Source organism: Sinohyriopsis cumingii, chromosome 1, assembly GCF_028554795.1.
Source record: "Sinohyriopsis cumingii isolate HCF-2022 chromosome 1, ASM2855479v2, whole genome shotgun sequence".
Taxonomy (NCBI): domain Eukaryota; kingdom Metazoa; phylum Mollusca; class Bivalvia; order Unionida; family Unionidae; genus Sinohyriopsis; species Sinohyriopsis cumingii.
The window spans coordinates 89,573,161-89,590,478 of NC_142961.1; the positions used below are offsets into that span (position 1 = coordinate 89,573,161).

Here is a 17,318-nt window from a genome sequence, read left to right on the forward strand (position 1 = left end):
ATCTCTCACAGTCAGCATTAGATTGGTAAAGAACCAATATTCCTTTCATAACCTGACAAAGAAGAGGAAATTTATATCTTCCAGTGATTGCGTCTTTTAGCTTGAAAATACGGTGCCACTGCACATCAAATCTATCTGCATTAAGTATATTGTCAGGTAGAATCCCAACTTTATACTGCAGGAATTCTCCTTCCAGATGAGCCAATGTAGGCAAAGATGGTAATAGAAAGGGATATCTCTTGATAAAGAATCTAACACTTTTGAAGCTTTTTGACTGTCTCTCATTTACATCAGCAACTGAAGCATTTAAAAGCACTTCATCTCCATAGGGGAATTTCTGGAGCATGTAATCACAGGCTATAACATAATAATCTCTAACATTATCATCAAACACCTTCACAACTAGAGTAGAATTGTGTTCTATGAATTCTCTTGCTTCTGTACCAATAGCATGATCTTCATTATCTTTCTAGAACTCGGTAAATAACACCTCTGCATTTATAACATTCATGTCCGCAATTTATTTCTGCTGTAGATAAGAAGTTACCTTAGTATTGGAGTTTGTAAGACAAGCTAATTCGATGTTTCTTTGTTTTCAAGTGTTTCTCCACATAAAATTTACCACCATGCCCAATATTAAAATGAGCATGATGCTGCCCTAGAATACAGGGACTCATATTGTTGCTTAAAACTGACCTGTCATACATGTACAATATAGTACATGTATGACAGGTCAATTTTAAGCAACGATGCAAGCCCCTGTGCCCGAGAATGGAACGATGTATTATGCCATTCATGTATTCATCTTTGAAGGATTCATTGTTTTGGTTTTTTTTGTGTCTTTTTCTGATCCACCTGTGAAATTCTTTGAAAAAATATATGTGCTCTAACACAAACATCGACTAGAATACATCTGATGACTTTTAGTGCCAAATAGTAAAATTATTTCCACACGGCCTGCAATAGACGTCACGTGATGCTGCCCTCGTGTCCTCATCTTTGGAGGATTCTGTTATTTTATGTTTCGTTTATTATTGGCCTTTTTCTAATCCATCTGTGAAATTATTTGAAAGGAGATATTTCTGCTCTCATACACTTTATCAACTAAAATAAATTACACTTTTTAGCACCAAATATCTATAGACTGGTTCTGTACTAAATATAAATTAGAAGAAAAAAATCTGTGAGTAAAGATTAAAAATTAGAAAACCAGTCTGTTCTCTCCTCACTAAGCCATACAGCTGCTATAAATATAATACAAGGTCGAAAGTTTGAAAGTAGAACCAGCATGTTTCTGGATAATAGGATAGTTGCTATAAACATAATACTGTTAGGAACGTGCACAGACAAGCGTACTCTTATAGTGTAGTTATGTAGAAGCCGTCTTTTCTAAAATACGGTCTGTGGGATTAACAGGATGTTAATAAAAACGAGAAAACAAACAATTGATTTTTTGGGGAAGGTGGATATACCGAAAAAGCATAATCCATACACGTTTATGCGTAAGGCGTAATTTAGCGAAAAAAAGCGTAATGATTACACCAAAAGCGTAATGGTTGGCATGTATGATATCTTTTCATTGATTATGATTTATCTGTCATACATGTACTATATAATAATATTATTATATAGTACATGTATGACAGGTAAATTGTAAGCAACGATATAAGCCTCGGTGCACATTCCCAATTCTAAAATTCATGGCATACTACTGTATGAAGAGCCTAATATATATCAATGTTTGATGGCTGAATGCAAGGACAATTTTTGGTGTACTCCAATCTATATTTCACTTTTTGTGGAATACTCATCTTTATCTGTGGAGGTAAAAACATTTTAACTGATGTGTAGCTTAATTACATAATGGTATTAATCCATAAGATTAAACATCAAACGATTAACAATTAGTGGTGTCGGTGCATGTGCAGATAAATATGAACTCAAGCAAATTATGATATATGCTAATCTTTCATTATCTTAAAAAATCCTACACTCGAAAAAGCTGTCCCCATTTGGTGTATTTTTAAAATAACATTTGCTGCTACGAGTATGTACATGTGCCACTTTAAAAAAATCAGTTGGGCCCTGATTTTCTTCACAAGTATTTGTAAAACTTCTGTTCTAAATATACATTATATACTTTACAATGCTTGCTACAGTGCAAACTGTAACAATTGAATCAAGTTTTACTAACATCGCGACTAGCAATACAGGACCGTTATGGGTATGAATAACCACTGCTACTATTCTGACTTGCACTTAATGGGATAAAATTAGTTTTATTCATGATTTAAGCAGATTGAGAATTCAGGAATTTGTGATTTTCTTTGCATGTGGCATGAATACATGAATCGCTATCTCGAGTCATGAAATTCATGCCAAAATCATGAGGGTTGGCAGGTCTGCATCCCCCATTTAATATGCAATCAATTCTGTCTTGGTGTGGATACTCAAAATGTCTGACTGCTCAGTGTGAGATCTGACCCATTTCTCTTTATTTTGGCATAACAATTTACCTAATATCCTCTGAATAGATCGCATATGACCCTTACAAAAACTGTTATTCTGAACATAATGCACATACTATAGATAGTCATAACACACTGCCTATAACTGGAGTAACATTTGCCACATGCTGTTTCTCAACATAATGATTGAAAAATGGGCAAGCAAACATGGAAAATCTACTTTAAAATATTTCAAGACAAGTTTAAAGCAAGGTCAAGCTTCAACCTCTCCAATATAGATAATATCACTGAGGTAATATATTTTAGTAAAGCTGAAACAAATAATTCGAATTACAAATTTGCAAATATTCTAACAGAAAATTTGTTTACAATTTGTGTCTTTAATAAGTGAGTATGGCAGCATTGTGTATAGAAACAAACAAGGTGAAATATCAGCTACGAAATGCTGAATTACTTTACCTGGGAATAACTTAAAACCTGCCAAGACTCCTAAAGCCCAACTCACAAGGTAACATCACAAAATATTGCAAGCTCCCGAGAGGTATTAAATGTAATTATTGCTACTATAAGTGGCAAACAAGCATAACTTTGGCATAAAATCTGTAACCTATATACGAGATGAAAGAATTACTGTACATATGAAAAAGATACATTTTTACTACAAACCTGGTTCTGGTCAAAATTTGTGTCACAAATCCATATGGATTAGAATCAGAACACACACACACACACAGAGTATGCTGACAAATTATTTATATTCTGCATTCACTTCAACTAGTCAACATTCTTTCGCTGAATGATTGTGAACAGGAATAAATCTGAATGGTTAACTCTGGAGATCAGTAACCACAGTACCCTAAGTGCACAAAGTTTGGTCAAGAAATTACTCTAGAATAAAAACTCTGCAAAAATCATATTCCGACCCCAAAATCTGACCTCTTCCATACCTCAAGTGCAAACCCTCAATAAATCTTTGGTCAGTGTATATGTTTTGCAACTAATATTATTATGCAAACACCATTTTTTTTCCTTGAGTAAGTGACCGTGACAAAGACCTTTTGATCCTCAAACAATAGGTTTCTTTCTTGCCCAATGTCATACACAAACTTTGGTGAAGATACATAGTGTACTTTTTTTTCTCCTGAAATAATTTTTCTTCTTTTAGTCACAGTGCATGCAGATTCCTTTATATTTTTTAAACTAGTTACAGACCCGAAATCTAATTTACATTGTGATTTTCCAAAAAGGTATTATCAGAACTCTATTTCACAAAATAATCTTAACAGGCTCTTCTTACCATTAATTAGGAATTGGCTATCTGTATAAACTGTCAATTTTTTTATGCCATTCTGTTTGGCAGTCTTCACAGCTCGGCATGCAGCCTAAAATACAAATAACAAAAAAGGATTGATTTGGGACACTGGGCACTGTATATTCACTCAAAAAGTGGTGATCAAAGATTTTAAGCATGTCAGGTAAGTAAATGAAAAGCATATCCTAGTGTCATCGGCTCAATGTTAATGGCTCAGTGTTCAATTTGACCAATTAACTTCCTCCTTGAGGCTAAAAGAATTAAATGAACATTGCTTTCTGGTTAAATTTATTGATCTTTAATTTCAAACAGCAGTTTATACAGAATGATATCTTGCCCGCTCTGCTGTGGCATAACAACAAGAGGACCAGGTGGGTCTGATATTTGCACCTATCTAAAAGGCAAATGTAACAGTAATAAAGCAGGTAACCTGGGTTGAAAGGCACATATATCAAGATAATTTCCTGCTATTCCATTGAAATTTAAGGTATTTGACATGTTAATAAACTGCTTTTACTAGGGTAACTTTAACTGAACTAGATTTTGTATTGGTATCATCCATTCATTTACGTGGATATAAAATGGTGTTACTACAAGAACATTGTCAAATCTGGTCTGATATGGTCATGTAGTCTTGGAGAGAAAGTCATTCTACAAAGGTTTATATACAGACACAAACACAGTTGACACTTATTTGGCATATACGCCAAGCCAGAGTGAGGTATAAGTGTAATTTTTGCTAAGAGGCAGAAAATGAAATCTGAGAATAAAAAGTGTAATTTATATCACTAGTACTAATATTAGTACCCACACTTGTGGTTAGAGCGTCCGCCTCAGATGTGGGAGGTTGTGGGTTCAATCCATGGCCAAGTCATACCAAAGACTTACAAAAATGGTACTAATAGCTGCCTTGCTTGGCACTCAGCAATAAGAGGTTAGTTTAAGACTGGTCGGCCTAGTGTCAGGATAATGTGACTGGGTGGGACATCATGCTACATGTCTGCGGCATGATGCCCTAGTGCTAGACAGCGCTATAAACTGTCACACTGCAGACATCGTAGCGATATGACAGAAAAATTGTTAAAGCTACGTTAAAAATCCAAATCACACACACACACTCATTGAGGCTATTACATCACAGCTAATATATTACAGGCTATAATTACAGTACACTGTATGAAAAATGAACATTTATTTTTACTACTAACCTGGATCTGCAGGTCAAAATACTCGGCACAAATGGACAGAATCCATGTGGATTAGAACGAAAATACAAAAACAAAACATACTGAAAAATTACTGATATTCAGCACTATCTTTAACTAGTATACATGTTTAAGTTTTGCCAAAAGTCCACAAATTCTGCATTGGGCATGAAGTGATCAAGCCTAATGCAGGTGTACAATAAAGTAGGTGTGGGACAACTTCTTGCAAAATTAGAAACTTGGGTTTAGATGCAGTATTGTTCTAAGGTAAACATTTCTATCTCTTAAATAATATATGTATTTATATAATTTTAATAAATTAATATCTATGTGTTTTTCTGGGTTATAAGTTCAACGAGGTCATCTAGTGGGTCTTCAAGTTGACATTTAGAAATCATCACATGCATTTAGAATGGAAATGAGGGATATTTTTTGTACACTTCATGAATATCACTTTCCTTAATTAATTGCTTGATACAAATTGGATTTTTGACTTAAAACAACACGTGATCCAATGTTTACAGAATGACACATTATTGCACAGAATTACACGATGTGCATAATAGGATGACATGGTTGGTGTGGGTGGGTGGGTATATATATATATATATATATATATATATATATATATATATATATATATATTTACACAGTATATTTGTGCATGTATATGCATGTTTTCATTTTCACATTTGAATTATTTCCTCTTTTCCTCAGTATGCATATCTGCAGTATTTTATTTTGAAGTAGAAACTTTTTTGTATGTATATTATAAATGCATTTTGTATGAGTATAGAAATTATCACATTCATATGCAGTCTATTTAGGCCATATGACTTAAGAGCACTGTAGAATGAATTTTAATGGATAGGATGCTTAATCAACTACCCTTAAACAAGAATTTCTTTTTCTTCATGAAATTTCACTATAAAATGGCAGTTGAAAAAATGTGTAAACTTGTTTTGAAACAGCCCCTGAGAACAAATGCATGTGTCTTCATACCATATCATTCATCTTGATATCTTTGTTGCCAATAAAACATTACAGCAACTATTCACAGATAACATTAAGTTGTCATTTGAATGAACTAAAACTTCCTTCAAACCGAAGCCAACATGTGAGTAATCTATATATAGAAAAAGGGGCTTTCTTGATGTAACCACTTAAATTCTAGCTTTGTTGCAAAAGTCCTTTGATAGCATTGCAAATTTATGGTTTTATTAATTAAGTACATGTAGTAACATCAGGCATTGGTTAAATTGCATTTGCTTCACTGCTTTTATTTTGTTTGTATTTTCATAAAAATTAGTGAAAACAACTTTGACCTTACAGCACTTCTCAATTACCACAAAAAGCATTATCACATATGTTTGTGATGTACATAATTGCATTTTTATGCTAAATCTTCAATAAAATAATATTTAGACTTTGCTTTTATATGAAATTAATATTTTCCTAAAAATATTTGCCCAAATGTTTACAGAAACAAAGTAACAGTGTTGTAGTTTTCAGACACATCGATGTCTGCCATTATTTCTTCCTGACAGGTTCACTTAGCATTTTAAACAGATGTATGACGAAAATATGGCACACACAGCAGATACAATCTTCAGGTCACCGAGTCTATTCTTAAAATACAAACTGCTATTTACGTACTGTTGTTTAAGTTTTAAAAAATATTTTGTATGTTTTTTTTTATCATCAAAAAATAACTTGTGGAAATCAGCCAGTGATAGTTTGGCTATAACCAGCAACATATATAACACATCTCTGCTACAGCTTACTCGATAAAGGGTTCATGGTCAACCAGATCTCAAAACACATGCCTCTGAATGTGCAAAGTCTTATTGTCAGCGCAACTGAAATCAACACCATCTATTTGATGGATTGATGCCTACATTTTTCCTTGAGCTACAACACAACACCGGAAATAACTGGCTAAGCTGAGGGAGTATCTCAAAAGCTATGGTCACCCAATATATCTAAAAATTCACAAGGTGAAGTCATTATATATATATATATATATATATATATATATATATATATATATATATATATATATATGTATCTCAAAAGCTATGGTCACCCAATATATCTAAAAATTCACAGGGTGAAGTCATTATATATATATATATATATATATATATATATATATATATATATATATATATATATGGAACAATAGCTGTATTTGATGGAAGATGGGTATCATTTTTAGGTTTTCTGCCCTGTACTCGTATCCTATGGAGGCAACACTTTTGGTTGGGGGAAACATTCTGAAAACAATTATGGCATAGCAGTACTTGTATCCTATGGAGGCAACACTTTTGGTTGGGGGAAACATTCTGAAAACAATTATGGCACAGCATATAGAAACGGACATTCCGATCCATTAAATCTAACTTGGAATTTTACCTGGTTTCTAATGAAGCCACACTATTGCAAGGGGTTCCACCCAAGACAAATTCCTGTAGATCATGGCCTGAGAATCATTCTCTGATTAAAACTGGCTGAGTCATTTTGGAAAGAAAACAAAATAAATTTTTCCCCAATTGGTTGCTGTGGAATCCACATTGTTGTTAATGTAACCACTCTGAATATAATTTTGGTAGAACAAACAAGGAACAACAATAATGCTGTTGGAAAAGTAATAACTATGTCTTACATATGAATAATTGCAATCCAGTCTACTGAAAACTGGTTCAGCCATTCAAATAAGTTGAAAATGGGTTTTCCATATAGTTGCTCTCGATGCCATGCTGATATTTGCAATCCACCTTGAAATCATATTTTGTAGGAAGTGTCATATGAACTGTTTGTAGGAAGTTTAATCAAACTTAGCTCAGCCATTATAGTAAAATAGGTTTCCAGCATGGTTGCTATGGAAGCCACCGCTCCAGTGGCCTAGTGATTAGAGTGTCTGCCTCAGATGCGTGAGGTTATGAGTTCAAACCCAAGCCGAGTCATACCAAAGACATATAAAAATGGTACTTACAGCTGCCTCGCTAAGCACTCAGCATCTGGTGTCAGGATAATGTGACTGGGTGGGACATGATGCTACATGTCTGCAGCATGATGCCCCAGTGCTAGACATCAATATAAACTGTCACACTGCAGACATAGCAATATGACTGAAATACTGTTCATGACCCAAATCACAGACACACATACATGCTATGAAAGCCAAACTGTTCCTAGGGGAGCCAACCTGCATATAAATTTGATAGCTATTTTGGAAAATAAAGGTTTTCCACTTGGTTGCAGAAGATGCTAGGAAGCCATTCCAAATACAATCTTGATAAAGCCTTAACTATAACCTCTTTTTGCCTGTGATGAGCATCATCATCCAAAATGAATACAACCATCAAATTTCAGGAATGTACATGTCAAAGAAATTGAGTAAAATGTAAACTCTAAATGCTGATCCAAGTACAACTGTCATTTTGGAAAAGTAATACTTATGCTTCACCTATGCTAAAAGTTTACTCCTACAACACTAAACAACGCACCCATGCTTTGGAAAAGTGATACGTATATTTTACCTATGTTTTGTAGGCAAGACAACAAACCATAAAATTCTATATTTCTAGATATGATATAATTCTGACAATAGAGGAAACAAAATTTAATAAGATAAATGCTCATTCATCTAATTCCAGTTTTCAATCATGCTAACTTTAACCCAAGCAGGACACAATGGATTATGAAGTGGAAATGCCATTGCCCTTCAAAATAGGAAAATGACATGACCTTCATTTCAACAAAAAAGAAAGATTGGCAATGACTTATTTTACGGTTAAATTTTATCCCACATAACAGACTTACATGAATTTCAGCTCTGTTGTTAGTTTGACGTCCCAGTAGGGGCTCGCTGACATTCCTGTTGGAAAGAAATATATTCAGAAGTCAATATAAAGGCTTAGCTTTTATCCCACAAGAAAAGGAAACTACTCTAAACTAAAAATACAGACAGGGCTTAGCTTTTATCCTACACAAAAAAGCAAACTACTTTAAACAAAATAAAACACAGAAGCGGTGAGTGGGTGATATTTAAGTCACTGGCAAGTTTTATGCTTAATACCTTTGTGATAATAAAACTAAATCTAAGGTCTGCATGACCACTTTCTCACATCTGTGACATAAGTCCTCAAAACAGACTAACTGTATATGACTGGATAAAAATTTCCTTGAATCATCTGCCCCTCAGCAAATCTATGACAATGGGATTCAGTCAAAAAACCATGTGGAGACAAATCAAGGCTGTATGGAGGGTGTCGTAAATTTTGGATGCCATACTTCTTCAGAAGTCTGTTACGATGGCACATTTATGCACCAGTGTGTTATGGTGTAGACGGGTAGCTCAAGCACAGTGTGTAAATGGGTGGTCTGGTAGTGTCCCACAACTTTTGGCAACACTCTGGAGGCATAAAAATGTACAGATACTGGGACAACATCGACATGGCCATATGTCTAAAAAATACAATATAGATAAAACTCTCTAGACAGTCTGACTGTCAATTGATTTGTGGTGTCTGCTCGTTTTCTCAGATCAAAACTTTATTATTTTCTCAAGTAACGTGACAATATCATTCAATCAATTCTTATCACTCTTTTCATATCTGGTGATTAGCTGTTTCAGAATCTGAACCAGCAATCAACTCTTATACTAGCTTTCCAGGCTTAAATTGATTCTTCAATATATAAATAACAGCTGATGAATTAGTACCAATCATAATACAAATATCTTGTATTGAGCATTTTCAATAAATATTCTCTTCACAATAACCACTTCTTTCTCACAAACTGAAGACAACAGTCTTCCAGAACATGGGCCATCTACCATTGATTCATGACCATTTTTAATAACAATGAAACCACCTAAAAAAAGGTAAAACATGACAGAGAAATATATCTCTAAACTAACAGACTCAAAGAAACAAAAAAGTTATAATGAAATATTTAGAACTTGTCAAACACCTCTTGTAATTTTTGCAGTGAAATCAATGATCAACTAAGTCAAAAATTTCTTTAAAATGGAGTCCCTGAAAGGAACTTATGCTCTACTGGGTGGAAAGGATTTTCATGAATCTGAGGTAAGACCATTTTCTTAACTGCCGAGTGCAGAAATCATCTCTGATAATCTTCAGCAATAATAACATTTTTACACCAGCTGCCGAAATACTAGATGTCAGACTGGTACCATTTGACTTGGGACCAAGCAGGTATCATAAGAAGTCTTTTGGTGAAAGCACAATGTTGATATGACTAGCAATCTAAGAGAAGTAGAAATAAGATTTTCCAGATGAATATTGTGGTGGCCATATTGAAGGTCAAATTGTCACCATATTGATTTACAACCAACCAGACATCACAAAATGTCTCTGAAAACTTCATGCTGATATAACCAGTCAGAAGTAATGATAAAAAGATTCTCAAGATGGCTACCATTTTGGCCATACTGAATGGCATTTTGATTATGACCTAATGGACATCATAAGAAGATGTTTAGTACAACTTTATGTCCATACAACCATCCATTCATAATAATAAGATTCTCAAGATGGCCACTGTGGCAGCCATATTGGATGTGTGACCGGCACCATTTTCATTTCGGACCAATTAGACATCAGAAGTCTTCTGGTGAAAACCCCATGTTAATAATTTGTCATTCAGAAGAAGTAGTGATACAAGATTTTCAAGATGATTGCTGTGGTGGTCATACTGAACATCGGATCAGCACCACTTTCATTTCAGACCAACCAGATATCATAAGCAGTCTTAGTGAAAACTCAATGATACATTCATACATTCAGGATTAGCAAAAATGATTTCCAGGTAAAACACAGTGGTGGCCATATCAGACATCAGATTAGCACCACTTTCATTTAGGACCAACCAGACATCATCAAGTCTTCTACTGAAAACCCCATTTCAGAATGACTTTCAATTCAGGAGTAGCAATGATAACAAGATTTCTAAGATGGCTATTAAGTTTTTGCATTCAACTCAGAGCTTTATTTTCTGTAAGCTGTTGTATATACCATCATGAAGCCTGACAGGTGTATAAATCTTGAAGGGATACTACTCACTACTGGCAAAAGTCACAGTGACCTAGTTTTTAAGCTCCAATGATTATTTTAGATTTTTGCATTCAATTTCATCCTTGTCATGAACACTTGATGGGTGTATTTTGGGAGGTACTGACCAATGCAGGCAAAGGAGGTCACAGTGACTTACTTTTCATGCTCTAATGACCACACTAAGTTTCACACTTAGCTCAGGTTTCCTGATATAAATGCATGTAGAATCATCACACGTTAAGTTTTGCTGTTAGTTCCATTATGTCATGAAACTTGTTGGGTATATTCAATGTGGGGTAATTTTCCTGCTCCAGTGATTATTTTAAGTTTTGCGTTAAGCTCCACTCCTTGGACACTGCTGTAAGCAGTCTTAAAACATGCTGGATTCATTGTGAGGGTTACTGCTTATCATAGGCAAAAGTCTCATTACCTACTTTTCTTGTCCAAACATTTTCTACCACTGTGCCTCATTGCCACCAAGTAATCTGCTATTGGGTGATTCCATATGCAATTTTGGATATTATCCCTCTGTGAACCAGCTTAAAGGACATACATGTATGTTGAAAGTTTAACAACACAGTTCCAAATATTTGAGCACATTACCTGTTTGTTGTAATAACTTGTTACACTGAATGTAACACATGTCAAGTCATGTAATTTAAGCTATGTTCTTCCTAAAACAATCTGTTTAAAACATAAAATTGCCCATGCTCATAGGAGCACCTCCAAATCTTCAGTTCCAAAGGTACATAAGTTTGCAAGTTATAACTTGTGCATAATTAATACATAGTAGTGATCACTTTGAAACAAGCAAGAACCTATGAAGTTTGTATTTCCTACATCAAGTAATTAAATGTGATATCCAAACTTACCAAGGATGGTCATCTCCCCAGTACACCCCTATCCCTGCTACAGCTCCACATCTCCCATTATTCTCGCATGCTCCATCTGTGTAGACTGCAATACGTTTCGGTCCACCTGTAAAGCAATCATTTAAAACACTCTTACAATTTGGGCAGCCTGCTATCCCTGTAAAGTCATATATCTCCTGTCAATATCACAGATTACATTACATTACTCTAAAATTACATAAAATAACAGCTGTAATAAAACCATTCAACTTGAATACAGTACCAGCATTCATACAAGAGTCCAACAAATCTTGTGCCCATAATCCAGGGGCTACCAAAATGTGGATCTTGCCTGATATACACTGAAGACAGATAGAGCAAAACTAAACAACATAAGAGCATGAACTGTATCTTAGTTTTTTAAAAAGGCCTTTCAGAATGATTACAATGTTAATGACATATAAGAACATAAATGGTGAGTCTCACATCTTACAGTTCCATATTCAAATAATACATTCTGACTGGGCTACCAGGTTCTTTTTTTGTTAGCCTAAGGGGCTACAGTGTAATTCTTAAATCAGCTGGAATGAGCCAAATCAACACATCATTCTAATGATGTGATAACAGGGTGCAAGGGGTATGATTTCGTAAGCAGTCAAACCTATCACAATGGTGAATTGTACTCAGCAGTCACCTGGTCACAATGGCCATTCTAATCCCCAACCACCACAGGCAAATTCTCTACATAAATGTCCTGTATTTAACAGCCACCTGCCTTCTCCATTGAGTGGCCATGTGTTTCTTACCCAAACAATCGTTTCAACCTGCATTAAGCAGTCACTGGAGTATATCACCAGTGACCACTCCAAGCATGCAAATTGAACTTCTTTTGTTTGATGAGCAAGGCATTGTTTAGATAAAGGCATACCATATGAATCAATGTTTAAACATTTCATATCTTTATCGCACTTACTGTATTTCAGTCATACTGTTAGTCAAAACCAAATATGCCAACATGTCAGCAGCAAAAGCAAAGCAGTATTTATCCTCACAAATGAGGATCGAAGTAATTTGTTTGCTGGATAGTTGAAAAATTGATCATATAGTTGCAAGGAGCAGAGTGAATTCAGATACATGGAACATAAGGTGAGATAGTATTGTTCATTTTGACAGCAACGTTAATCTGAGTGTAAGAGATCATAGACGATCATACCAAATGATGAGATTAATGAATTATGCTGGAAATGGTTCCAGGATGTTAGTATCCCACAGAATCAATAAATCGGAACTAATCATAAAGAAAATAGCAGTTTGTTTATTGCAGAAAAAATGTACTGTTTTCAGTGAAGAACCATGGTTTGTAGCAACCAAACTGGTAATATACAGATCCTGAAACTGGTAATTATACCAAATCTGCATTTCATTTGTGTTCTGCTTGTATTCTGATTGTATTCCATTTCCATTCTGTTTTCATTCCATTCATACATAAACTTCATCTATTAATGACGTCAGAAATTCTTTTAGATTATGTGTTTATCACACTCATCCAACTTTTTCTTCATATTTGCTCATTTGGAACAAAACAAACAGGTATTTACTAAAGCTGGGTTTTCCATTTTCATGAGTGACAAAGAGAGACAACCATTGCTGTTATACCTTATGTATGTGTGTGTGTGTGTGTGTGTGTGTTATGTATATTTGATCTGTACTGTGTCACTGACCTTTGTCCTTAACCGAGGTAGGAGTTTGGGCCTACGTGAGTAATGTCATTTTTTAAAAATAAACAACATATTACATAGCTAATATTTGTCTATGATTGTAAATTACAGATTACATTTTAAGATAATTATTACATGTAGGAAAACATATTTACTTGGATCTGAGTTCAGGACATTGATTTTCCCCTTTGGATTTCCTATTCTACCTGACTTTTACCTTGTTCTTCAGTAAAATTAAACTAAAAGATTAGACCATGTTTACAACTTAGAATGTTCTACAAATGAACTTTTGACTCTCATCTTCTTCCTCTTATTGTGACTTAGGTTTTTATATTAGGTTTGTTTCCATCAGAAATTGATTGGAAATTTGTATTTAACTTATTAATTTGAATTACAAAATGCTCATTAATACTTTACAACTAAGTCACTATTTTGGGATTATTGTGAATTCATTTACATTTTTAATTATATCATAGTGATATATCAGGACAGTTAGCAAATCAACACTATTCCAGGCTACTGGCACATCAGCACATTTGAGATTGCAATTGTTTCGGAATACTCTATACTGTTGGACTGTGAAAGAACATTTAGGACTATTTCGGATTTAATTCACATACTGTATTTTCTTTTTAAATGTTCACTTTGGATTCTAGGGAAATAAATTATTTGTCTGCAACAAATGTACAAATATAGCTGTAGAGTATTTGACAGTTAATTTTACTTCATATTTCATTTGTACAGATACAACCAGTGGTGACATTATCATCACATCAAAGAGAGTCAATGATTACATCTGCCTAGACCAGAACAATGTCATAGCTTGCACGGGGTCAAAAACTGCCTGTCAGTACAAAGGAGCTGAAGCTGGATTACCATATGAATCATGGACATTTAATGGCAGCTTAAGAAAAATAACTTTTAAATCAGAAGTGGATCCAGAAATATTATATAATTGGAGTGAAACAAACAAGTGAGGTCTTTGGTACTGAACCCAGTGACGCCCAAGGGGCAAAGCTCCTGAAAACTCCAGTATTTAAAATATTTCTTGAGTATAATTTTAACCGTCTAACTGCAAAGAAAAGATACTCTAGGAAACAATCCTGCTGTTTCACAATCCTTTTATGGGTGGGTTTTACAAAAGCTCCACCCATACCTTCCAATTTGCCATTTAATCCATTCATCAAATACATTCATATTTTATTTCATCTAAGTTCTATATTTTGAATCTGAATTCTCCATTTTCTTCATATTGCGTTCATTATTTTGTCTGCATTTCTTCTGCATTCTGTTTGAATTCCATTTTCCTTATTCTGGTAAAATTATGTTTTCAGAGTATTTACCCAAGAAAAACTTTAATATAGAGAATCTCAACATTCATGAAAGTGATACCGACTTTTAATACAGCCAAATATATTTAACTTCGCAGTAAGTTTAATCTACATGATAACACAATAACACTACATTTATTTACTTTTTACATGGCTGGAAACAGAAGGACCAGCATCTAATGATGAACCTGGTGACACAATGCTCTGTGCAGCACGATCAAAATCATCAAGGAGCTCAGACACTATACGTCTCCTCTTGTTTAACTTCTCATCATCACCGTCATTACTGTCTGGTGGGGTATCTGTACAATACATCCTTTTGACACCCTGGCCAACTATCTGTGTACATGGCTTGCTGATCTTAGTCTTCACCCCAACCAAGGAAGCATGCTGCCCTACTGGGTACACAGGTAAGTCACTGGAATCCTTAGCACCATGGGGATGCTTGGTGTTGAAAAAGTACTGACTAGATCTATTTTTTCCTTTCTGGTCATTTGATGAGCGGTCTGTACATCCACCTGATGATCCAGCTGAAATAATAATTTCATATCAGTTTTTATTATTTCAGAGATAAAGAATAAATACAACGGAGTCTAAGTATCTTTTCAACATGTGTTTTGAAGCAAGAGTTACGACCCTGACATGGAGGATGAACATATGGATACATGTGCAGGCTGATAAACAAATTGACAAAGTGAATCATAAACAAAAGGCCCAAGCTGGCATGAGATTGCTCACCTGTCTAACATCTGCCTAATGGCCAAAATATTGGAGTGTAGAAATTCCTTTCTATGTTATTGATTGCACATATTATGAAACCAATTATTTCATGGTTTCTTCAGTTTTAATACCTTCATCCATATTTGATGGCTGTTTTTCTTTTCAAAGAAGTAATTTCAATTTTGTGCTATTTTTAGAAGTGGAGGCCATGTTGATGTTGGGCTTGTGTTATTTGAACAATTTTGAAAGACCCTCATATCAGGATGTGTTCTGTCAATTTGGTTTAATTCAGCACAGCAATTCTGAGAAGATTTAATTGTAAAAACAAATGTTATATTTCCACTAATGGTGGCCACATCTGATAGCAGACTGGAACCAAACTGATAAATCTGAAAGACTATGATGCCACAAAGCTTTCTCTCAAATTCTTTTGATAAGACATCTTTTAAAGTTTAGTATATATTTTGCAAAAATGGCTATATCTGATGGCAGATTGCAATCATCTTAACAAATTTTGAAGAAATTCATGCCATTCCTTCAAAGTTGGTCAAATTGTGTTATGTGATTTTTTTTGAGAAGTTATAAATTGCAATTTTGAATGGAAGATGCACGATGGATTTTAGTTCAATTCTCAAAATGCAGGTTTAAAAGCACCACAGCATCCCATTCGTTACAAAATAGAGTACCACAAATGGCATACGATACCTTGCCAGCATAAGACTAGTTACTCGATATTTCTGCAGTATACTTTAGAGCACACAACAAAAGACCTACAGATTTGATTCCAACAGTATTCCACGGTCAAACTTGACACAGATAAGATTTGTTCCTGTCCTAAAATGTCCCAAGAAATAAGCTGTCCATCACTCTTTTTCAGGAAATGGGAAACCTACGGACCAAATTTCATTGAAATGAAAATTTAAGTTACTATTAAGAATCAAATGCAAGTGTGAAATGACAAAATCTATTTTCAGTAACACTGACCCTAAACTTCAAGCTAACAACTTGTTGCAAGAGAACTTATGTCTGGTTCAGAAAAATAATGAAAAGACTAAATCAATTTGTATCAACAGCAACCTTGACCTTGAAGGAATGACCCATCCTAAATCCTTTCTTGCATTGACAGGAACATATGTACAAAGTGTCATACAAGTGCCTTTTGTTAGTATTTGTGTTATTATCAAGACATTAAATGCTGTGGTCAAATCTATTACTAAAAAGAGGCCAAAGTGGACCTGATATTGCTTACCTGGCTTGCATAACTCAAAAGTTGACCATTTCATTAAAAAGGCTTATATGGTAATGTAAGAACACATCTTATATGAACCTCTCTGAAATTTTCACTCGTGTTGATTTTGCCTCTTTAACTCTTTCTAAAGATAAAGGTGTATGCTTATAATCAAAGTCATCCAGATTTTGATGAATCCAAAATCAACAAATCAAAAATATGGCTTCTGGAGTGGTAACAAGGTTAGCCAATTAGATACAAATTCACATCATAAACAAGCAAGGATCTTGCTTAATTTGATATTGACCAGGATTATGATAATAAAAGCCCACATTCAGTTTGATCAATATCAGATCAGAGTGGCAATATACTCAGCAATCAAATAAAAGGTCACATCTTAAATCT

General features: G+C 34.5%; 1 protein-coding gene across 1 annotated transcript in view; it reads right to left on the reverse strand.

Annotated features, from left to right (window-relative positions):
- LOC149807314 (ribonuclease H1-like) overlaps positions 1 to 17,318 on the reverse strand; it is a 44,953-nt gene that overhangs the window by 13,247 nt on the left and 14,388 nt on the right. The window contains exons 3-6 of the mRNA XM_089965216.1: positions 15,109 to 15,495; positions 11,938 to 12,043; positions 8,811 to 8,865; positions 3,766 to 3,850 (exon numbers count right to left, since the gene is read on the reverse strand). Of these exons, the coding sequence (XP_089821342.1) occupies positions 3,766 to 3,850; positions 8,811 to 8,865; positions 11,938 to 12,043; positions 15,109 to 15,495 (633 nt within the window). The remainder of the gene's footprint in view (positions 1 to 3,765; positions 3,851 to 8,810; positions 8,866 to 11,937; positions 12,044 to 15,108; positions 15,496 to 17,318) is intronic.